The sequence below is a fragment of the Hippocampus guttulatus genome, chromosome 11 (assembly GCF_054856545.1).
Source record: "Hippocampus guttulatus isolate MCC_2025c chromosome 11, RoL_Hgut_1.0, whole genome shotgun sequence".
In the NCBI taxonomy this organism is placed as follows: Eukaryota; Metazoa; Chordata; class Actinopteri; order Syngnathiformes; family Syngnathidae; genus Hippocampus; species Hippocampus guttulatus.
In genome coordinates, this window is record NC_141271.1 from 17,597,583 (window position 1) to 17,620,766 (window position 23,184).

A 23,184-nucleotide genomic window follows, 5' to 3' on the forward strand; every position below is an offset into this window, starting at 1 on the left:
TTTGTGTTTTTGCTTCTAGGCAACAGACATTTTAATTTGGATCCATGCCAGCTGTAAAATGGAAAGGACAAAAAGATAAAAAACGTGACTTTCAAAAGTCATGCTTTAGAAAAAAAGCGCCCCAAAATCAATTTTAAAAAACAATAAAATGCACTACATAATCAAATGAAGCCTTCTATTTCCTGTTTAAATTTATTTAATTTAAAATACCTCTAATCCTGTAAAATTGTACAGTATTTTTTCTTACATATGCGAAAATGAATAGAAGGAAGTACAACTTTATTTCAGGTTTCATATTTGATGTGATGCATTTGTATTTAATGGTGATAATTTCCAATCCAATCTTTTAATGTGCTGCAAACTTACAATGCAGGTATTGGTCACAATTCGCGGTAGACCGGAACACATCTTCACGCATTTTTATTCCATGACGGTCTGTTTTTGTTGATACAACCCAAACGGAAGTCGTCTCCTCTATAGTAAAACTTCACATTTTATTGTAAACGATCGCCTTGTATTTCATTCTATGGACAGGTTAGGACTTGATAATTGCACGTGATGAAACTTAAAGAATTGGAAAGTTGTCTACAACAAGTGGACACATTTGAAGAGCCCAAAATCCTTCTGGAGCAATATCCAACCAGTGCACACATTGCTGGTGAGGAAACAAAGGTGCGCTCTTTGGGGTGTGTTTGTTTACTTTTCTTTAAATGTATTGAATTTGCTTCGTGTTTCCACAGCGTGCATGCTTTATACGATACACAACACGTTTGATGACATTGAGGCTAAACTCGTGGCCGATCTGGGATGTGGCTGTGGAGTTCTGAGCATCGGTGCGGCGATGCTGGAAGCAGGGTGCGCTTCCTCATCTTTTTGTCAGCATTCTTAGGATTATTAACACAGAAATATCACTGGGTAATATTTACTGGTATGTCTTCTAAAGGTTATGCGTCGGATTCGACATCGACAATGACGCGCTGGACATTTTCAGAAGAAATGCGGATGAATTCGAGCTTTCCAACGTTGATCTGGTCCAGTGTGACTTGTGTTCTTTAAAGACTGAAGATTATCGTCACAATTTTGACACTGTCATCATGAATCCCCCTTTTGGAACAAAACATAACCAGGGTGAGGAAGAAATTCGTACATTTTCACACAATCATGTATCTTCGATTTAAGGCTGAAGTGCCATGTTAAAAATGCATGTACCGTTGTTGTTTTTTTTCCACATTGTAATTGTTAGAATATTAATCAGTTTTTTTCCCTAAAGGTATGGACATGAAGTTTTTAAGAGCCGCTATAACAATGGCAAAAAAAGCTGTGTATTCACTCCATAAAACATCAACACGTGAGGTAAGTAAAGAGCTATCCCTGTTTTGGTGGCGTCTTGGATTGTCCCAATTCATTCAGTTTGTTGACTACAGCCATCCTTGCTCACTGTTCATTTCGCAGGCAATAAATGAACAACAAAAACTGCACGTGTTTCTGACAATTTCTTTTATCCTGTTCCAGCACATACAAAAGAAGGCAAATGACTGGGGGGTGAAGATGGAAGTCATTGCAGGTAATATAAGCACACCAGAACAGTTGAAATGAGTCAAGTTGACTTTTTTTTTTTTTTTTTTTTTAATAGAACTGAGATACGACTTGCCAGCTTCTTATAGGTTCCACAAAAAGAAATCGGTGAGTTTAAATATTCTTCACACTCTTTTCCAAACTGGACAGCTGCTGAACAAGCACATTAAAATTGTTAGATTGTTATACATGGTTTATTTGCCATTCACAATGAAAATGAAAAAACAGCAAAGCTTTTTTTTTTCTTAATGTAGAGAAGATTTTTGTCACACGAGCAATTTTAGAGATCCAACTCAAAGTGTTCTGCTGAAATTAAATTACAATCCAGGAGGAGAAAGTTGTACATCATAAACATGAAATGTTCTGAAGCAAAACATAGGTGGACTTAAAAAGCAAAGGAAAAAAAAACCTGACACCAAGCTTTGCAAATTGTTCTCCAGGTTGACATTCAGGTGGACTTCCTACGCTTCTCCAAAGCCTGAAGCTTTTGAGTGGAATGGACTTGTTTGCCTCTGTATATAATAAACATTTTGTCCAAACTAAAAGATCAGAGTGTGGCTTTACTAAGATCCATTTTCAGTTTTGGCCACCTTTGCCGCGGGACCATCGGCTTCCTCAAGTTCTCTCTTCGGGGCCGCGGGCGCCAGAGCTAAAACAAAAATGATTTCATATTGTTACAAAGTCTTATTTCAAACAAATACGACCCTTAAATATGTCCAATTACCCTCCTCCTCGTCATCGCTAGCAAATTTCGTCTTCTTGCCCTGGTATTGAGTTCTGCTTTGATCTCTTCCCCCTTTTCCTCTGCGACCTCCTCTTCCTCTACCGCCGAATTTTCCCCTGCCTTGAAGATAGAACCGAACAGATCAATTATCTGTACTTGATGGGCCGCTTGCTTCGAATCGAGTGGTTACCTCTTTCTTTACCCCGTGATTCCTGTTGTGCTTTAATGATCTTTTTCAGGACCTCTTTCTCCTCCTCCCCTTCGAGCAGCTTCCACGTCACCACGTTATTCTTGACTTTGAGCTCTCCGTCATTTGCCTCTTTGGCCTTCTCATAAGCTTCCTTTGCATTTCCATCGAACAGGAGGGTGCCCTTTGTTGGGAGTCAAAACATGTCTGATGAAGCAAAAATATCGGCGCCGCAACTATCAAATATTCGTGCATTCATTTACGATTCAGATCAACAATTTTTGCAGTTATTCAATAACCATTTCACTTAACATCCTCGTTGGAGGAAGCCTTGACTTACCTCTTTGGCTCCTCTCGTAAAATCAACCCACTTGATTCGTCCGTGCCCCGAGAACACGTCATGAAAGTCTTCCCTGGAAACATCTTGCATCTCGCCGGAGAAATTTAACAAGGAGCCCGAGTATTCTTCCATGAGCTCATCCTGCAAACCAGTAACGGGTCATGATCACGAGCAATCTTCCCGACAAGCAAGCTTGTTGGAGGATGAAGGGATCATACCATATTTTTCTCTTCCGTGTGTTTCTTTTGCTGTTCTTTATCCCTGAGGAGAGATTTGTGGAAGGAGCAAGCAAGTTTATTTCCCCCGACCCCTCAAGAAAATAACAAGCAGTTGTATACTCACTGTTTCACTTTTGCTTTTGTCTCTGCTTTGTTTTGTTTTCTCTCTTCTGCTTTTTTTGCATGGTAGGCTTCCCTGAAAGGACAAAAGAACACTTGACTTTGCAGGCCTCTCTAAAAAGCATGGTCAATTTTTTTTAAAGTTAAAATGAAGGTGCACTTTGTATTTACTTTGCTTAATTTACTCTATGACAATTGCACACTTTAATCTGTGATTTGTCATTTATTCCACACAATGTACTGTAATTGTTGCTAAAAAATCAATCGTCCACACCTTGACAACACGAGCATTTCGTTGTCTTTGAATGATTTGATGTCCGTACGTTCAAGGAACTGCTTGGATGACTCGTCGGTGTCAAAGCAGATAAAGATTGATCCCTGCCAACAAAACAGATCCGAGTTCATAACGCAACTCACTAAATAATTGCATGGTCTGACCCAATAAGCAACTTCAAATTATTATGAATTTTTTTTTTTAACTACCTTGAACTGCCTCTCCATATCTCTCCTCATTTGAATGTTTTCTATGTTGCCTTTTCCATTCAACCATTCCTGGATCTCATCAAGGGAAGTTCCCAAGGGAAAACCTTTCTGGAGGAACAAATGGGACAAATTATTGTAGACAGTCAAAGACTGGGATATGAATGATATAAGTGCATACAAAGATGGAAATATACCACCATATTTGAAAAAAAAATTAAATTACTGATATGGTCAATCCAATTTACAAGTACCGTACTCCAAACCATAATTTATGGCATAAAAATGTACACTGAAACGACATACTCTGTATCTGACGGAGGAAGGCACACATGCAGAATTGGATGGAATGAAACTACAGACATGTAGTCTCAAAAGAATAACAACATGATGTCAACTAAGACCTCTTTTTTTTAATAATTTGGGGGGAATTCTAAATATAACTGAATTGGTGGTCATTTGAACAACACGTTTTTTCAGAATTTACCATGTAGACAGATTTGTTTTTGACAGCATCTTTGTACTCGTCGTTCAATTCAGGTAAAGGCTTTTCTGGACACCTCCTGATTTTTGTCCTGTCTTCGCTGATTTCCAAAAGGCCGCTGGTTGATTTCTGGAGTGCGGAGACGATGACGTCGGCGTCAGAGGTTAGAGATTTCAATCTGTGGAGAGAGAGTGAAAAATTCAACATGACTGGTCAAAAGCTTGTCATCCCCCATGAATGCAGGGCCTCTGCGATCATGCCTGCACCACACAATAATTCGAATTCTATTGTTGAATGAAAGGTGGTGCAGCAGGTGTTTGTATTTGTTGATTTGTTTGCACACCTCATAACACAAATTACAAACACTGCGTAAAAAAATATTACAACAACCCTGGAAAACAATGTAAGCGCACAAACCTGTTAAATTTGAGCATTGTCTCCAAAGTGACCCAGCCATCATCAAGCTGAAGTTGTTCTTTGAGAAACTTGTCTCTTATAAGATTGTGATCACCAAAGTAGTACTGCAGGCAAGAATACAGTCAACGTTAAACGTATTGCCACGAATGTTTATGACCAATACAGTATAAGCATACTGGATATAAATGAATGTTGTAATAGATTACCTCAATTTGTCGAGCCACTTTCACTTCAACTGGCGACATTTCTTCAGACATGACTGCTCTGTGTGCAAAACACACAGGTTACATTCTCCACTATTCTGAGCCCCTTTTGGATGAGTTTATCACCCAACATATTTTACTTAATTCAATCAAATTTGATCAAGTTCCTTCCCATTAAACCGGTCAGGAATATATAGGTTTACATGTTCAAAAATATAATGATAAATGGTTCCATTGCTTACAGGTGCACACGGTAATTATGGTGTGAGTAACATGGAGGTTACATGAGATTTTTGAGGCAACTAATTAAAAAAAAAAACTCCAACGAATAAAATCCAACAGTACTTTGTGGAGTGAAGCTTTACGCTCGAATGGCGTTTTTTTTCTTGCTAGCAAGCTAGCCTTGTCGCAGTTGCAGACCGGCCACACAGCGTGCTCCAAAATGGACAATGGTTCCATTTAGAAAAATAATTTACTTTCACATTGCCTCCACGACGGGAATTCGTGCATACAGCTCCACAACTTTTTCAGACGTTTAATCAGTATAAACCGTGTGACTTCATTCCAAGACTCTCGACAAACAGCATGCCGCTTAAACAGGCTAAACAGGGACGTCGTTCTTAAATCAACAAAGAGCATATTTTGGAGGATATTTTAAAAAAATTCATCATACAATGAACAATTGTACTGTACTTACTATCGATTTGATACGAGTCGGTTGGAGATTTTGTCGTTCAAACAGAAGGATTTCACTTTGGCACCAGTTTGTACATGTGAGACTGCGTGTTACGGAAAGCCAAGAGGACCAAAACGGAGGTGGTGGAAGGTAGGTGCGTTAAATTGTCGCTAGATGTCGCTGCCATCGCGCAAATACGATTGCATTGAACGGTGTCGACAAGCTAATATTATACCACGTTTCTCTAGTGTCACGTTGCAAGGTGGTGATGGACCCCAAAAAGCAGGCAGGAGAGAGGAGCAGGGTGTATTTGAAGAAGTGTATTGATAAAACACAGAAAACTAAATCCTAAACAAACAAAGTCCAAAGTAGCAAACAAAAACCATGACTGAAGCTCAAAACTATCAATAACAGAAACATGACCAGAAACATGACAAACAAACAAACAAACAAACAGAAATGACAGCAGCAAAGAGCAACAATGGCCCGACACTGAGTGTTCGGGCAGGAGTCCTTTTATACACTAATTACCCAATGACCAATAGGTGTGCCGCTGCAGGGGTAGCCCTACAGTGCCACCTGTTGGTCCCAAACTGAATCATGACATCGAGTTTCTTCAACACGTACCTGAATTACCCATCCAGGGTCGCGGGGGGTGCTGGGGCCTATACCCGGTTGAATTTGGGCGGAGGGCGGACGACACCCTGAACTGGTCGCCAGTCAGTCGCGAATCCTGCTGATTTACAACCTTCAAGAAAGCCCATGAAGTAATAAAGAGAAACTGTTGGCCTATAGTAGTGCAGTGATTAAATTACTCTAGTATAAACTTAATGTTACAATTATAAAGAGAAAAAAATGCTTTGATGTGAACAAATGTGTAACCAATTTAATAATTAAATGTTCCTTGTCACACACAGGCGCGCGCACGCCACTCACCCACAACACACGCACACGCGCACGCATTAAAAGCTCCAGGACGAGCGACTGACGTCATTTTGTTGGTTTCCTGATAAATAAACACTATTTATTTTGAGTATCTTGTCCCTTCTAGAGCAACACAAACTGTCTCATATGAGATAACAGATCTTCAAATTGTAGCTTCAATAAATAGTATTGATTAATACTTGCATAGTTTCCAATTTGTTCATTCAATATATCATTTGGCGCATGACAACAATTCAAAAGGAGCATGATAAAATCTTGACATTAATCGCTGTACACACAGACGCATCCATGTGACCTGGAAGAGCTGGGAAGCGTCCCGACAATCTCCCAAGTGTCCAGTTGCGGGTCGTACTTCTCAATGCTCTGCAGGTAAGTCCCTCTAGAGTAGGAGTAGCCCCCTGTGACGTAGATGCAACCATTTATGACCGCAGCGCCACACTCCATCCTGCTCTCCTTCATCACTGAAATGGAGCTCCATTCCTCTCTCTCTGGGTCGTAGCAGTCCGCAATGGTCGTCTCTCCGCCTACCAGATAAAGTTTGTTCTCAAGAGACACAGAACACAGTCCATACTCTGGGAGGAAAAAAAAAAAAAAGAGTATTGGAATGTAGAAAGCTCAATGCAAAATAAAAATACAGAAAACCTCCAATTTCGTCGGATTTAACTCCTACCTGGATGAGGGTTTATTGTAATAATGCTCCACTCGTTGTTATCTGGCCTATAGACTTGGATTTTCTCATACGTGCAGCTTCCTCTGAATCCGTAGTGGCCTCCGGTCACGTAGATTTTATCTCCCATTACACCAGCAGTGGCATTTCCTACACCTTAAAATTAGAAAAGGAGCAATCACTTACACAACAAAAATGGAAAAAAATGAACATGTGTATGTATAATTGTCCGGGAAAAATGTAACAGTAAAAGTGAGTCCTAAATATGACTTAAAATACCCATTAACCCCGCCAAAATGCCTATTGACGATCAACTTACAGTACATCTCAAATATAACAGGCATTAGTTTTAACTGTCTGGTTAACCTTTTGTGTTTTGTCGTCACAATAAAAGGTCATTCATTGCTATCCACTGACTCATTTTTGTCAAAGCGCAAGCTGCTGATGCAATCATACCGCAGTTACAATTAAAATGTTTCCGAACAATTCAAACTCAGAAGTATGTTCTTTACTCAGCACGGCTGCACCAAAGCGATAGTCTGTTTTGTTTTTGCGTTGTGTCCACATTGTACACTACAAAATAAAAGATTTGCCTTGTCATTCAGCACAAGGCTTTGAGTGACAGCGAGTGTCCCACTTGAAAATGGTCCTTCTTTACCAAACAATACAATAATCACGAAACTACACACATAGAGATCAGAATTTTCCCAAACACACCTTGCTACCTTACAGGTTCTCCTTCTTCTTCTTCCTTTTACTTTTATTTTAGTATCTTACAAGGTGTGTCACAGAGGACTGTTATATTTCAAATCCAAACGACTTATTTCCTCCCCGCAAAGAAATCTCCCTGGAGTCTGACACCACTTTCCCAACCACTCCTTCATGCACTCCTGGAGAATTTTTGTGGGACCCTCCGCAGGTCCGTCTTGACAACCATCTTGACCAGTGGTGGGCAAACTACGGCCCGTGGGCCAAACCCGGCCCGTTGGTCTTTTTAATCCGGCCCGCCGAAGGTTGGTACACAATTAAGGTTCGATGTCAACGACTGCATTCATTTCATTTGGACTTGTAATGACAGGCATTTCAACGCCAGGTGGCACAGTTGCTTGAAGTTGCAGAGCATAGGGAGGAAGGGGGAGACGATACAGAAGCCCGCAGTAGCGCCAAGTCAAGCAAATCCCGTTCGATACGACGGAATAATGTACTCTTAAAGTCTGAAAAACGTGCCAAAAAATGCAAAATACTGCTTTTTAAATAAAGAAATCCAATTAATATTATGTCGAATTTAGTTCACCCTTTTGATCCGGCCCTCCATAATATTTTCTGGTTCTTATGCGACCCTATGCAAAAAATAATTGCCCACCCCTGATCTTGACGATACTAATGCAGCGTGTTATACTGGAGACAAATTCCTTGTGTGTTCTACATACTTGGCCAATAAAGATGATTCTGATTCTGATTCTGATTCTGATCCACGTCTTCGAAACGAGTCCCCTTGACGATCGCTTGAGCTCGAGGAAGAGGTACTTTTTTTCTCACACATGGTACATAATGTTGGATGACAAGGTAAGAATTTCAGTTCCGCGGGGTAAACCCTGTTTGACCAGCGCTCACGTAAAAAAAAATAAACAATGAATCTTGAAGACAAGTTTCGTTTCCACACCTTGGATCATTCTTGCCCCCGGGAACCATTTCTTCTTTAGCGGATCGTACCATTCCGTCTGCTGCTCCGGAGCTCCTCCCCTGTAGCCTCCGATGGCATAAATACAACCGTGCAAAGCGACGGAACAATGGTAGTACCTGGCCGTGATCATAGGGCAAGCCTCCGTCCACTCATCACGGTCACAGTTATAAATAAAAACGGTGTCAAGGGCCTCCACTGTGTTGGTCCTGTAGCCTCCCGTCACGTAGATATCCGCCCGGAGTAATGCGACGCTGTAGCTCTCTCGCGCATGGTCCGGCATGTCTTTTCCTCGCAACCAAGTGTCGCTTGTGGGTTCCCATATGTGAACTTCACAAAGAGGGTGCCAGTAGTATCCCCCGATAACGTACATGCTTGTTTTCCCAACTGCTGTGATCGCTTTACTTTGAGCTTTCGAAGCCTGCACGATGATTGATTTGAATCTCTCGTCGCTACTCGCCAAGCACCGCTTGTGCAGCTCTAAACTAGCCTCGAAGTCACTCTCATCCAGGTCCAGATTGATTAAGCGCAGCAGGTCCGCGGCATGATGAATACGGTTCTCCAAGTCGTGGATGACCCATTTGGTCACCGCGTCAATGGGCAGTTCATCCCTTTGCACGCTGAGCTTTTGAGTAGCCAGAAGTGTCCGGATTTGATTGGAATCCAGCTGGAGGAACTCCTCCTGCTGGATCAGCTCGGCAAACCTGCTCAGCATCACCCTCCTGGCCTCGCGCTCGAGTCGAGGACACGGATGGAGTTGAGCGAAGGCGTGCATGCCCAGGCAATTGTCGACATCCAGGAGGCGGATAAGGAAGCCTTCGCACGCCCGTTTCACCGAGTTGAACTGCAGCAGGTCGGCGGCCTCCAGCAGGCTTTGCGCATTCTTCTCCGTGATGCTCACTTGGGCCGTGTAAACGTAGTCAACCAGGAGTGCCAGAACCTCACAGTCCACCCCGACCAGTTTGATGACACTGTTGGACCTTTCCCTCATATCAGCCGTGAACATGATCTGGAAGTAGGAGCTCCTGGCAGACAGTAGCGCCTTGTGGCAGTGGAACGCCCGGCCCGAGTCATCGGCACACCGCAGGGTGACATCGGTAAACTGTCCGTTGAGGTAGAAATGCCGGAGAGCGTCCAAGATCTCGGCTGGATGGTCTTGGTCGCAGAAATCGTAAGTGTAGACCTCATCCTGCTGGTGTGACATTGTATCTGCATCAAAAAAAAAACAACAAGCGATAATATCCATAAAATGACACCACCAATACTCATCCATCCATCCATTTTCAACACCGCTGATGAACAGTTCCAAGTAACACTCGTGACAGTGTTATGCCGCTTTAATGTGTTATTTTGCACAGACGGTGTCTTGTGGTTATTGTCTTAAGTCATATTTTAAATTATTGCGGCTTGGTGACACCCGTAAAAACAAAGGCAACGCAGTCAGTCTTACACGTTATGCGACGGGTCGTATATTTGTAAGAGAACAGAAAAATTGATGTTACCAATGCAAAGGTAATAATGCTGGGTCTGAAAAATGGAATGCGCGGGCTGGAAAAGTGGCCCGGATCAGCACATATAACGGCCCGGCCCACCGGGAAATCGCCATGCGGTTCAGATCGGACACTCGAGGTGAGTGGTGGAGCACACCCTGAACTGGTCGCCGGTCAACCACAAGGCAACAAACTACCATTCAGACCCAAGCACGATTTAAAGTCTTCAATTAACCTAACATGCATGTTTTTGTCAATTGAGAGGAAGCCCACATAAGCACAAACAAAACCCAGACAGGCCGAGATTTGACCTTTGACCCTTTCAAAGTGTGAAGCGGATGTGCTAACTACCAGGCCACCGTGCTGCTCAGCTATATTCTCTCCAATTGTATATGTTTTCTATATGACATTGTCACTCGTACTCACCGAAACAATCCCACTCTCACCTTTCTTTTGCCCATGAATGCTCCTCGATGACTCTCGTCTCTTGCACCTCTCCATAAACACCCAAAAAAACACGAGCGGGCTCAATTTGGGAGTACGCAGGGACGTCTCAGCTGGTCGCTTCTCTCCTATTTTGGTGATTGTGTGCAATGCAACAGCGGCCGCCCCCCCCACGACCCACTTCTCTTCTTCTCCTCCTCCCAGCTGCACCCCCTGAGCAAAGACAGTCAGAGGAATCCCGACTCTCTCTCTCTCTCTCTCTCACCTCCTAAATATAACCTCCGAGGTCCCGTGACCACTTCGCCCACGTGGACGGCACATTAGTGTGGCCGTACAAAGACAGCCAGCACTTCTAGCTCTTGGACTACAGATGAGCGCCCCCCCCCCCCCCCCCACTCCACAAAACAGGTTCCCTCCCACTCGTGTATTTTTATGTCTCATTCTAGCCGTTGCCATGGTGATTTGAATCGAATTTGGCTGTGGCCAAGGTTTGACCTAATCTCATGGGATTAGCGTGACCTGTACATGAAACTGCCGCCGTCGGAACAGCGGTACAAAACATAATTGCGGTCTGTCCGTCAAGCGGAAATCAATGCATAAATGACGTAATATTTTGTATTTTCTTTTCTTCCTTGCGGCCACTTCATTCGGTCCACCTACAAAATCAACAACAACAAAAAAAAAATCATTCCCCTTTATAAAAACATTAAATGATGCGTTTTGAATGAAATTGTCAGAGAAGTATTTCAATACAGCGGGTTCTCGGTTTACGACGTCTCGACAACGACGCGCAAATGGACTAAATGGTGAGTGTTGTTCTTATTATTTCTATGCGTTTCTAAGACACCCCCCCTCCCACACAGAGCAAAAAGCCAAATTATTATTAACAGCTCTCAGTATGCGGTTCATGATCCGCTTGAGCAGATAAATCTGTTGGGTTGAGTTAGTCTTGATGGACATTTTGCACAACAGTTTATATCAATTTTCATAACACTAGTACTCGAGTAAATGTTTTGCGTATTCTCAGCAGACATGTTAACCTCTTATTCAGTATACAAATGAGGGATGGTTCGATACTATTTCTTTTCAGATCGATACCAGTCTGAGCTTTCACCGTTTGAGTACTAAACGTCACCCATACCTCTCGTTCTTTGATGATATCATGTTTTACTAAACACAATGAGAGAACATTTGGAATAAATAAAAAATAAAAAAATCTTTCAGGCACGGATGATAATTCGCCGATGTGTCAATCTGCCGCAGTCTCAGGGGCAACGACTACTGAGGAGGACTTGATGTCAGATTTTTTGAAAAAAAAAAATTAAAAATAAGCCCAATACTGGTATCAGTACTCACCCATCGCTAAAATAAATATTTCCGGCGTTCACCGCATTGAAACATATCTTCAAATATTTCTTTGAGTCCCAAAACAATTGCATACCATGTAGCCATGTAAAAAAAACAAACACAAATAATGAACAGAACAACTCAAGAAAAGCACTTTTTTCATCAGTTTTACTGACAAAGCTGTGCAAAACCACCCTAACACTGGAATGTAAGTTGCAACTGGCTCTGGAAAGGTTAGTCGAGAACGCTAAGGCAAAGCTGGATCAATAAAACGCAAATGTGAGCGGCAGCCTTGCTTCAAGCGCTGAGCTGAGCCGCCTCCTGAACCAAAGGCTTCAAGGCACAGAGGTCCCGCAGCAGAGAAGACACCCCGACGCAGTACCAACTATCGCCGCAGCGCTTTGCGGGAGCACTGAAAGATTCGATTTGTACTCCCTCTGCGGCGAGCAGGCCTAAACGAAACATAAGAGGGAAAATTGGTGTGTAATTAAAAGGAGCTCAATGAAAACTAGTCCTCCAGCCCAAAAGTTGAGACGGATTCCTCACCGGCCAGCGACGAGAGCAGCTGAGGACTCGCCGAGGCCTTGAAGAAGAGCAGATTCCCAGCCAGTGACACGGGCTGCCTGAACACGCTGCCGCTCAGCTCCAGCAGGACCGGTCGGCGACCTTGAATGGTGCCGCTAGCTTTGTAGCTGCAGCCGTCGGTCATGATCTCCACCGCGCACACGTCGTTAGAAGCCTCGTCCGACACGCTGTGGCTTTGGTTTACCTGAGGAGGAATGCAGAAGCGACACATTTTGACAACAACATTCGTAGTCAAATGGGATGTTTTCTACCAATTCAATGTCGTACCGTGATTCCAGATTGCTCGGCGAGGCTCAGCACGTTGATGAAGTTTGGGCAAGAGCCAGATTTGCCGTTAAGCAGGCCGACCAGCACAGCGGCCGTCATGTAGCTGGCTGAAGACTTCATGCTGTCTCCTGGTTTATGAATTAAAAACCAAGTTTATTGCTTCATTCTAACAGCGTCTTCAGTGTATTGTTAAATGCAAGGGCACCAAAACAATAATGCAGTACGCACCTTGAGAAGTGATTTGTACGTGGCTCAGTGGAGTCTTGGACACACTGCACGACTTCAACACAGCTCCGATGGCCTCTCCAAGTTTGATCAATGGATAAGAGTCCGGGGAGAAAGTGCTCGCCAAAACCTGTGCGTTTACCTGGGTAGAAAAAAAAAAGACATCAGCAACTGTCACAGGTGTGGTTTTTAAGAGCCGTCTACCACATGACTGAGCCATTTGGATGAAGAATTTGACACATCTGTATGTCATGTGCGGAGACCACTTGGCCCTCGAGTGTCTTGGTAATAAAAAGTGCTCTTCAATTTACCGCTCCGACCAGCTTGTTGCCCTTCACCATGTCGACGATCTGAAGAGCGATGTCCTGGCCGCATCGTGCCTGTGCCTCCTTGGTGCTGGCACCGAGATGCGGACAGCAGATCACGTTGGGATGGTTGACCAGAGAGCGGTTTTGTGGGGGCTCCTGTGGCACAAACAACCTTATTGCATTTCTATCTTCATAAAATTACATTTGTGGTTCGATGAACATATTACATTGCTATGTATTGTCCAATCTCATCTGTGACCATACATGCAGCACCTTTAGGACTCGTAAACCATTACAAATTTAGATTAGGAACGGATTTATCCGTCTTATATTCCTCGCAATGTTGCACTTCATCGTTCGCAACGCCGCTACATCACAGATTTTTAATTACGTTTATTTATGTTGCTTTTATTATAGTATGCTTTCAGATCAAATTGATGTCAAAGTGGCCTCGGGGTCAGGTTGAGAACATCGCAGCTGACTTGTTGTCTGGGTTTGGTCACGTGACGTACGCAATGCGACCTCGAGGGTACTTTTGTCATCCATTTCAGTCAACAGCAGAGGGCGGTATTGGACGAAATGGCAGCTGCCCAAGAGTAATACAAATTCAGGGTTAATCCACTTCATTATATATAATAATATAATCTCTATATGTAACGTGGATAATTATTTACATGAATTCCAGTAATTAGAATATTACAGTGACTCAGGTTGAAGGTAATCTTGCCTCCACAAAGACGTCAAGGCCGGCTCCGCCGCACTGTCCGGACTCCAAAGCTCGGAGGAGGGCGGCTTCGTCGATGATGCCACCACGTGCGCAGTTGACTACTTTCACGCCTCTCTTGCATTTGGCAAAGGTTTCATCGTTGAGTAGACCTTGCGAGGGAATCAACATCAAAAATGAGAAGCCAACTATAATTCATTGGCGTTTTCATACTTAAAGGCCCTGTAAGGTGAATTCAGAGATTTGTTCAAATACATTTGAAGATAACTGCTGAAAACGTGTAGAGACAGAAAATTTACTGTATTGTGGATAGATGGCATTCAAACTGTTTTCACCATTGCTGCTTTCCTTTTTTTGGGAACTTGAACACCTTAGTTTGCATGCAGCACAATCGCAAGTCACTTCGTTATTATTATTAGGCCAATTTCTACCACAACAGCATGCAGTTAGCCTGCTAGCTATGCCTACACCCCAAAAATGCATCTTCTTTGGACGACACAAATGACAGAACAGCGGTATTTAAATTGTCAAGTGAGGTGACGCTATGGGCAAGTCTGCCCCGCTCATTCTGTGGCCAAAAAGAGTCCCTGGAAGTCTGTTAGCTCGCAAGCTAACATGCGGCTAGCGCCTCTTTTTAAACATAATAAGATGACATTTACTCCATATGGATACCGGTATGTAAAAGTATAACTTATCGCTTACTATTTGGAGCATCGGAGGCATCCCAATGCCAACAATTCTGATTGGCTATAAAAGAATTTGACATTCGGCCAGAGATTTCGTTAAAATGCTTGTTGCGTGTGGATGTAAAAGTACCGTATGTCGCGTTTGAGTTTAGCATAAAAAAACTAATGTCAGAGCAAACAACTAGCAAGTTATTAGTAAATCAGTAAGAAATAGAAATTACTCTGTTTGCTTATGTCAATAAAAAACACTAAACATTAATTTTTTATGTCAATATTAGCATCCATAACCAACTTGATTTGTCTTTGCAGGTGGTGCAACCTAAACAAACAGAACTTAGATGATTCTTTTACACTTTCCTTTGTTCTGTTTTCAATATATGCACTGGAAATCAAAGAAAGCAGTGTTATCTGATGTATCTGGCAACTTAAGGGTCTTATGTGACACTCACCAACAGTGGAGGGCATTAATGGAGTGTGGACCGTGATGTAGTCACAGAGAGGCCAAAGCTGCTCCAGGGACATCTGCTCCACCCCCCAGCTGGCTGACACTTCAACTGGAGTGATTGGATCATAGCCAATAGTCTAACAAAAAACAAACAACCCCCCCGCCCCCCACACTATTAAACTTTCCGATGATCACAGAGTACAAATAGAAGTGTCACGTGACAAGCCGACCGACCTTCATGCCAAATGCCTGCATTCTGTTGGCCACCTCCTTTCCTATTCTTCCGAGTCCAACTATTCCGAGAACTTTACCGTACAGCTCAGCACCCATAAACTGCAACATGACAAAATTTTGACAATGACCGAGCTGACCAAATCAAAAAGCGCCACAGCATCTGAATGCCGCATCACATTACTGACGAATGACCGGACAATGGAGCCGGCCATGCAAGTGTAATTCTGTCGCTGAGCCTGAAAAGAATAAGCCGTGAAGCCTCTCGCTCACCTTTTTGCGATCCCAATTGCCAGCTCGCATGGACATTGCAGCTTGAGGCACATTTCTGCAAATAGACACGCAGGAGTAATATTCATTAACATACGTAAAGTTATTAGGACACATACGCGTGAATAAATGTGCAACACTTTACACACGTACACAAATACATTTTCAAATTGCCTAGAAAATCACAATGTGCAATCACTGGCGAGCATTTTTAGAACGCTGGTGACCCCTGCTTTTGCCTAGTGAGTGAAACAAGGAAATTTATTCTGTGTGTGAGCATCTGGGTGTGAGTTATGGCCTACAGCAGCTACTTGTGAGTGTTCTCATTTTGAACTTATTTGTTTGACTGTTGCATTCAATAAATGAATAAAAGTGTATCGGCGACTGTGGCTCTGTCCAACAGAAAAGTGAAATGCTATGGAATGTATTGAAGTGGAGAAAATTGCATGATCAAAAAAAGCTTTATTTAAATTCTTTTTGAAGAAGTTGATGTGCAATATTCCGTATGTACAGTACAGGAATAATTTGTGTTGTCATATTAATTCTGTTAAAAACAAGTTCGAATGGGGCAGATTCGTCAAACGATGGCTTCATCCGACTCATGGATTTCACAAGAACCGTTGACAGTTCGTTTGACACGGCTGCCTTAGGACAAGCATCAAAAATCAAATCATCTCAAAATCTTTGAGTGATTAGATTTTTGTTAAAACGTGCACGCAATGAGTTCTTGCCCTTAACTCATTCAGTACCAGCCAATTCTAGACCAAGTCTGAAAAGACGTTTAAAAACGTCTTTTGGAGTGAATGAGTTAATGTTGCTTTGCTGCTCAGCATTTTTCTTCCATCATCGAAGAGAATTGAAACGAAACACAGAACCCAGTAACCCTGATGAAAGGTTGCCCATTGATGTTCTAATCAGTCAGCCGATCATACTTTGCCCACCCCGGCCCATCTACTTACCTCGAGAGGCTCATCAGAAGGGCGCAGGTCAACTCAGCCGCACTGATGGTGTTGCCGCTCGGCGTGCTGCGCCACACATTTGACATCTGCTTAGCTCAAAATATGAACAAGAACAAATTTGAACCGATTGACGCACGCTTACTTCATGACTATGACGCCCATTTTGGTGGCGGCCTCGACATCCACGTTGTCCACGCCGGTTCCGGCTCTCCCGATGATTTTGAGATGGCCGGCGGCGTTGATGACGTCAGCCGTCACCTTGGTAGCAGATCTCACCACCAGGCCGTCGTAGTCCTGACGAGGGGAGAGAGGAGCACCTTTCATACACGCATGGCTGGATGATCAACTAGGCAAATACACTAACACGCAAACACCAAAAACCGGTATGAACCACTTAACCTGCTGTTTTTAGCGTGAAGTGGTTGCAGGTGTTTACGCCCCCATCTTGTCACAGCTGAATGGCCATCTGTGTTTCATTTGAACTTTAATTTAGCGCCTGGGCGTGAGTTGTAGCCTTCAGCAGCTCTTTGCGAGTGTTCTCATTTTGTATGGGTGTGTTTGACAGTTCGGTTCAACATAGAGCTGAAAGCTTGGCTCCCAACATTTTTTTTCTCAAAAAAATGGAAATGTTCATGCAAAACAACCTTGAAAGAGGACCTTGAAAAAAAATCCCGTATTAAATCACAATTGCAATATTGAGGTTATTAAAAAATATATTATTTTTCAAAATCGTTCAGTTATTTTTTAAAAAATATTTTCTTCTCTACTTGCATTTTTACCAGTCTTGGTATTTAAACAAGTTCATGTACTTTACTACTACTGAGTTTAGACTGCTGCTGTGGGCAAAAAAAGGAGTCACGTGCACCATTTATGCCAAGCTAAGCAGCTCTACTAGAAAGTGATGGGCTGAATTGCATCATCTCGTCAGGGCAGGGCGGTGCTAAGCAAACTCACACACACACACACAACATTCAGTAAAACCTCATCTGCAACTGAAATACATTGTTTTTAAAAAAAACTATCAGTGAGGAGGTTGCAAAGAATCGAATAAAATTTTGAAAATACCCCCCCCCCCCCCCCCGATGCACACGTGGAAAAAAAAGACCCAGTGTTGGAAGAGCCTGTTACGCAATGCAGACTTCCAATGACATTCTTACCTTGATCTCGGCGATCAGTTCATTCTTCTGCATGTTGTGCTTCTCCGTTACTCGGATGCCATTTTCTTCCAGGATGCTCCTGCAGCGAGGGTCCACGCTTTCGCTGATGAGAACATTCTTAATGGAGATGGGGGGCATCTTGAGGGATTTGTGTGTTGTATAAGAAGAAAGTCTCTCCCGCGCGGGCAAGGTTGCTGATGGATGGTGAACTTGTGCTGGAGGAACGGTGCAAGTAGACTTCGGCGACGAGTGATGATGGCCACGGGAAGTTGCTCGTGCTCGTTGCTTTTGAATGGCTGTGCGGGTGCGGAGGACGGCCCCCTTTTCAGAAGAAAAAACGCCCCCTATCGTGCACCTCTCACCTAACTGGAGTGTAGCTGACAAACTTGATTTCTGCACAGTGGCAGTTTATCTTGTCGATCCGGTGGCAGTATCATCCAGACATACAGATGTACATGGTGATGGTCATTTCTCCACAATAAACTGCAGTACTGTTAGTCATTCTTCGCAGAGGAATAAATAACATATGCCCGAGAATATTGTTTTATTATCTGTCGATATCTTTAGTTGCATTAAGGGGTTATGACATACGCTGCTGATAGTTGCTCTTGCTATGCAAAGTTGTCGTGTTTGAAAACCAGGGCTCAGAATAACTTTTTAGGAATAAATCCTCTGCATCATTTATGGTGGCTAAGTATTTTATTTTTATTAGTTAGCACCTGTAAAAGTTGGTCTTTCATGTGCCAACGTGTGGCTAAACCAGTCCCTGACCCCTAACAACTTTACATAGCAACACATGTCTTTTACGCCAAACAAAAAAAAAACATATCAGTAAAAATAATAATGATAATCACGGTTTTTTTTCAATTAAAATTATGTTAGTTCCTTATTTCATTCCATCCATCCATCCATCCATTTTCCGAACCGCTTGATCCTCACTAGGGTCGCGGGGGGTGCTGGAGCCTATCCCAGCCGTCTTCGGGCAGTAGGCGGGGGACACCCTGAATCAGTTGCCAGCCAATCCTTATTTCATTCCGAAATGCTCAAATAGAATCTTGACCAACAGCACCCCCCTGTGTCAACAGACGGGACGACCTCAAATGCGTTGCGTAGATACAAGGCAACAAATGATTGCGCTGTGACGGTGAAAAAGTGACATGTTGCTTTCGTTAGGAACTTTAATTGATAATATTACCAATTATCATTAGTGTACAGGGAAAATGTCATCGGTGGTTCAACATGGCCAACGAAGAGAATCCGGGAAGAGTGGTGAGAGTTGATTGAATTTCTTTTTTCTTGTTGTAGTTATATTTTTAGTTTAGTTATCCAGCACCGTATAGTGTTAAAATTGCATCAATATATGGAAAAACAAATCAGCATGGTTTACTAGTGTTGAATCACTCTGCCCACAATTTTGGAGTTTGGAGCTAGAATTTCAGAAAAATTGGATCAATGATCAGTCTTGGTTCATTCTGAGACAAAAGTGCCAACATATTAACTATTGCTCTGGTAACTTCGTTTTTCTCGGTCCTTACAGCTGAAAACACCAATGAGACAATCGGGCTTCCAGATCTCCGTCAGATCACCGTTTTAACTAAGGCTGACTGGTCGAGGATCCAGGATGAAATCAACCAAGTGGACAAGGAGAAGGAACGCATGATGGAGGCCACGAGGCAGAGGGAGGCACTGCACCTGAAATCCAAACAGATGGCCAAACTGTGGCCGAACACGCTTGCCGTAAGTGGACAATATGTGATATTTAGTCATTAGGGACCCAAAGCGGTTTAGAATTTTTGTGGTCAAGAAATGTTGGAGTTGCTTGTGCTTATTTCAAGTGTCAAAGACAGAAGAAGTTGGAGGCAAAGAAGATCCGGGACCAGGTGGAGGAGGAGAAAAGGAAACAGATCGATATGGAGGAGGCCAAATACAAAGAAGAAAAGCGGAAAGAGGCCATTGAGAAGGCAAAGACGCAGCTCTACTATGAAACGGAGCGAGTCAAAGGACTGCATGTTAGTATCACGCATCCCCTCTGGGACACACAAGTGTGAGACCTTATAGCTAACTTGGAATCGGAAGTCAGTCGGAAAGTCTGCGCGAATGCTGAGACTTGAGGATGTCAGCTGAAAATGACCTCACGGTTGCTTAGGGCTGGGGTAATGACCAATCACCGTGCGCTGAGCCCTTAGCAACTATGAGGTCATTTTCAGTCGACAGCAAGTGGCAAAATGGCCGCCCCCTGAATGGACAAAACTCATATTTTCTCATATTCCACACACGAAGTATTAACCAGAATGCCGTGCTTGGACTAGCGGGGCTGCTCAGAACGTATTATTCTTCAGAAAAATGTTGGGTTGACTTCCCCTTTAAGTCTCCAATATCAGCATTTTCAACAATAGACAAATAAAAATGACAGTCAATATTCGGAAGAACAACGGCAATGGCGTTTATTGTCCTCTCATCTCCTCATCACAGCGTGCACTCTTGCTGACAGAAGTTCTGAAGGAAAGAGAAGCTCAGATCCAGCTGAAGCAAAGGAGGAAAAGCGCCTTCAAGGACCTGGACGAAAAATACATTCAGATGCTGAAGGCCAGAGAGGATGAAGCTCTCACAAAAGAGCAGGAACGAACGCAACAGAAAAAACAGGAGAGCAAAGCTTTTGCCGAAGAACTGCGGAAGCAGTAGGTGATGAAACAGGTTATGCTTGCGCCATGTAGACCAGGAATGGGGAAATTAAATAATAAGGGTGGCCACAATTTTTCATCAGCATTAACACTCAAAGGATCACCGCTTCTTGTGAAGAAGAAGAAAAAAAAATTGCTGTTTCTGATGTACTTTCGATTTGAGAGCTTGGCAGCTTTCGTATATTTCTGGCATTAACTTTGGTTCCCAGCATGCGTTGCACCATTCTATGCTGATTTATTTCATTTTTTTTTTTGGTCAGTCTAAATATCATTCGCGTACAAATGTATTTATCACCTATCAACTATTCATGATTATATTCAGACCCGGTTAAAGCAATGCCTGCCCCCTAGTGATGAAAGGTGCCAATACAACTTAAAACTATAGTCGAGGATAGGTTTATAATGTTCTCACCCGTGTCCCGTAGGATGAAGGAAAATCAGCTGGAAAGAGAGCGATGGAAGCATGAGACCAAGAAGGACGGCGAGGAAATCCAACGGCTTCAAGAGCTCCATCAGTGGGAGCAAAAAATGGAGGAGCAGTCGCAAGCCAGGCAGAAGAAAGAGTTCATGAACGATCAGCTGGTGGGCGGGCTCACGTGAACCTTTTGGAACCACTTCCTTTGGTTCATTTATGAACGCACTGGTGACACCTTTTCATAGGAGCATCTCGCTCAAAGGGAGATTTCGAAGGCGGCGGATGCGGAGGAACAAGTGGTGGAGGAGGCGCAACGGAAACGGTTCCTTTCTGCAAAGGAGAAGATGGTGAGGTTAAGAAGAGATAAGGAGAAGGAGTTGCTCAGGTAAGAACACGGGAGAAGAAATACAATACCGTATTTTTCGGTTTATACGTCGCTCCCGATTATAAATCGCACCAGCCAAAAAATGCATAATTAAGAAGGAAAAAACATAAATCGGACTGCAGTATAAGTCGCATTTTTGGGGGAAATTTATTTGATAAAATCCAACACTAAAAACATACATGTCATCTTGAAAGGCAATATAAAATAAAGATAAAATAGAGAACAACAGGCTGAATAAGTGTATATGGTATACTAACATTACATGACTGACATGCCTGGTAATGTCAGTAACAACGTAACATAACAAGAGGTATTCAGATAAGCATAAAGAACATGCTAACAAGTTAAACTATCGGTTTCACTCCAAATCACTAAATCCAATGAAATCTTCATCCTTGGTATCACTTTTAAACAACTCCCCCAACTCGGGAGGTAGACGATGCGCAGCAGCTTCCTCTTCTACGTCGCTTACGTCAGACTCATTGTCGATTTATCAACACAGGCCGAGAGCGCCCTCTTGTGGTTCAATGTGAAAATAACGTCAAATGACAATCATATGTTAATTATTTCACACATAAGTTGCACCCCAGGCCAAACTATGAAAAAAATTGCGACTTATAGTCCGGAAAATACGGTAGTTGTTCTTATAGTTCTCGTGACATCATCATTAAGGGTTTTTTTTTTGTTTTTATTGCTCAGAGAGGTCCAGAATCGCAGAGAGAGGATCAAGGACAAACTGACGTTCGCTCAGCAGGAGCAGAAGCAGCAGAACAATGCCGAGACTGTCACCGAGCGGGACGCGCAGAGGATGCAGTGGGAATGGGAGGAAGAGCGGAAGAGGGTGCAAATGATGAAGTCGATCGCAGCTCACAGGGAGCACGTGGTAACACACACACACACACGTGTTCTTTTCAGAAGAAGAACTGAACGTACGTTAGTTCTGGAGCTAATAATGTTCCAACAGATCCAAGAGAAAGAGCGCAACGAACTGATCGCAAAACAGAGAGAAAGAGAAATTCTTCGAGCAAAGAAAGAAGGCGACAGAATATTTGGTGAAGAACAGCAAATGAAGTCCCAGAAGATCCGGCAGGAGCTTCGGAAGATACAAGACTTCAATGCAAGCCAGATGGTAAATCATTAATTAACAGGACCGGCCATTTTCAGACTTTTTTTTTACCCAGTCTTGAGGAAAAAAAAAAAACTGATTGAATGTGTGCAGTCTGTAAAGACGTCTAAATACGTCTTTGGGAGTGAATGAGTGAAGTCAGTGTACGTCGTCTGGGTTGACTTGACGGTTGGCTGTTTTGGCTCCGATACAGCTGGAGAAACAAGCCAGACAGCATCAAGTAAGACTAGCGGAGCAGCAGTTTGAAGCCGAGAACATGGAGCTCCTCGTCGAAGAAGAGCTCGGGTTCGAGCGGTACTCGAGGGCCGTGGTCCAAGCGGCCGCCGCCTCCGAACGCAACGTGCTTCCGCTCTACAAGGCCGTGAGGGAGGGGGCGGCGGGGGGCCCGGCCTTCATTGGGGCGAGACCTCGCTACCTCGTTCAGGACAGCAGTGGCGCCGAAATGCCCAAATATGTCTCGGACAGCACGCGGGATATCAAGAAGATCCACCAGGTTGAAGATATCGAAGAAGCAAAGAAGAGGCTCGGGTTTACGTGGTTTTAGAGCGCCGGCGGAAGGCCCGCGGGAGAACTCAAATGTGGGTGCGGTTGCTGGACCCTTGGTGCAAAAGAGAATTCAGAAATCAGTTTCAAAATGCATCATTCGTATGTGAAGGTCATTTCTGAAAACAAAGATTGAGAAGATTACTGTACTGGAGAGGGTCAATAATTGCAGTGGAACG

General features: G+C 43.3%; 5 protein-coding genes across 10 annotated transcripts; 2 read left to right on the plus strand and 3 right to left on the minus strand.

The window, feature by feature from the left end:
* The first annotated feature begins 445 nt into the window (after positions 1-445).
* Positions 446-7,444, plus strand: mettl5 (methyltransferase 5, N6-adenosine). 3 transcript variants are annotated; one of them, XM_086123926.1, is made up of 7 exons: positions 446-658; positions 741-855; positions 944-1,128; positions 1,271-1,353; positions 1,513-1,564; positions 1,634-1,683; positions 4,185-7,444. In XM_086123926.1, the coding sequence occupies exons 1-7, from the start codon at positions 559-561 to the stop codon at positions 4,209-4,211; spliced, it is 612 nt and encodes a 203-aa protein (XP_085980052.1). In that variant the 5' UTR covers positions 446-558; the 3' UTR covers positions 4,212-7,444. The 3 variants fall into 3 exon arrangements, with proteins under 3 accessions (XP_085980052.1, XP_085980050.1, XP_085980049.1); XM_086123924.1 differs by lacking the exon at positions 4,185-7,444 and adding an exon at positions 2,016-2,120; XM_086123923.1 differs by lacking the exon at positions 4,185-7,444 and having other exon boundaries at positions 1,634-2,120.
* On the minus strand, positions 1,481-5,547 carry ssb (small RNA binding exonuclease protection factor La). Its single transcript, XM_086123922.1, has 12 exons — positions 5,446-5,547; positions 4,752-4,809; positions 4,546-4,649; positions 4,132-4,306; positions 3,648-3,755; positions 3,439-3,542; positions 3,169-3,240; positions 3,045-3,087; positions 2,827-2,967; positions 2,490-2,670; positions 2,300-2,419; positions 1,481-2,224 (listed from the first exon to the last, which is right to left on the minus strand). Exons 2-12 carry the CDS (start codon positions 4,800-4,802, stop codon positions 2,139-2,141), a joined length of 1,185 nt encoding a protein of 394 aa, XP_085980048.1. The 5' UTR covers positions 4,803-4,809; positions 5,446-5,547; the 3' UTR covers positions 1,481-2,138.
* klhl23 (kelch-like family member 23) lies at positions 6,631-10,832 on the minus strand. Of its 3 annotated transcripts, none has more exons than XM_086123920.1 (4): positions 10,654-10,832; positions 8,700-9,926; positions 7,040-7,192; positions 6,631-6,893 (listed from the first exon to the last, which is right to left on the minus strand). In XM_086123920.1, the coding sequence occupies exons 1-4, from the start codon at positions 10,706-10,708 to the stop codon at positions 6,631-6,633; spliced, it is 1,698 nt and encodes a 565-aa protein (XP_085980046.1). In that variant the 5' UTR covers positions 10,709-10,832. The 3 variants fall into 3 exon arrangements, with proteins under 3 accessions (XP_085980046.1, XP_085980045.1, XP_085980047.1); XM_086123919.1 differs by having other exon boundaries at positions 6,631-6,941; XM_086123921.1 differs by having other exon boundaries at positions 6,631-6,941; positions 10,634-10,795.
* Positions 10,833-12,149: 1,317 nt separating this feature from the next.
* phgdh (phosphoglycerate dehydrogenase) lies at positions 12,150-18,134 on the minus strand. Its single transcript, XM_086124483.1, has 12 exons — positions 17,856-18,134; positions 16,841-16,992; positions 16,699-16,764; positions 15,743-15,797; positions 15,473-15,571; positions 15,243-15,375; positions 14,111-14,259; positions 13,387-13,539; positions 13,079-13,217; positions 12,851-12,978; positions 12,545-12,767; positions 12,150-12,450 (listed from the first exon to the last, which is right to left on the minus strand). The coding sequence occupies exons 1-12, from the start codon at positions 17,991-17,993 to the stop codon at positions 12,296-12,298; spliced, it is 1,590 nt and encodes a 529-aa protein (XP_085980609.1). The 5' UTR covers positions 17,994-18,134; the 3' UTR covers positions 12,150-12,295.
* Positions 18,135-18,984: 850 nt separating this feature from the next.
* On the plus strand, positions 18,985-23,161 carry cfap210 (cilia and flagella associated protein 210). Of its 2 annotated transcripts, XM_086123005.1 has the most exons (9): positions 18,985-19,124; positions 19,393-19,592; positions 19,691-19,864; positions 20,328-20,533; positions 20,962-21,118; positions 21,197-21,336; positions 22,036-22,219; positions 22,301-22,465; positions 22,656-23,161. In XM_086123005.1, exons 1-9 carry the CDS (start codon positions 19,076-19,078, stop codon positions 23,004-23,006), a joined length of 1,626 nt encoding a protein of 541 aa, XP_085979131.1. In that variant the 5' UTR covers positions 18,985-19,075; the 3' UTR covers positions 23,007-23,161. The 2 variants fall into 2 exon arrangements, with proteins under 2 accessions (XP_085979131.1, XP_085979130.1); XM_086123004.1 differs by having other exon boundaries at positions 22,036-22,465.
* Positions 23,162-23,184: the final 23 nt, after the last annotated feature.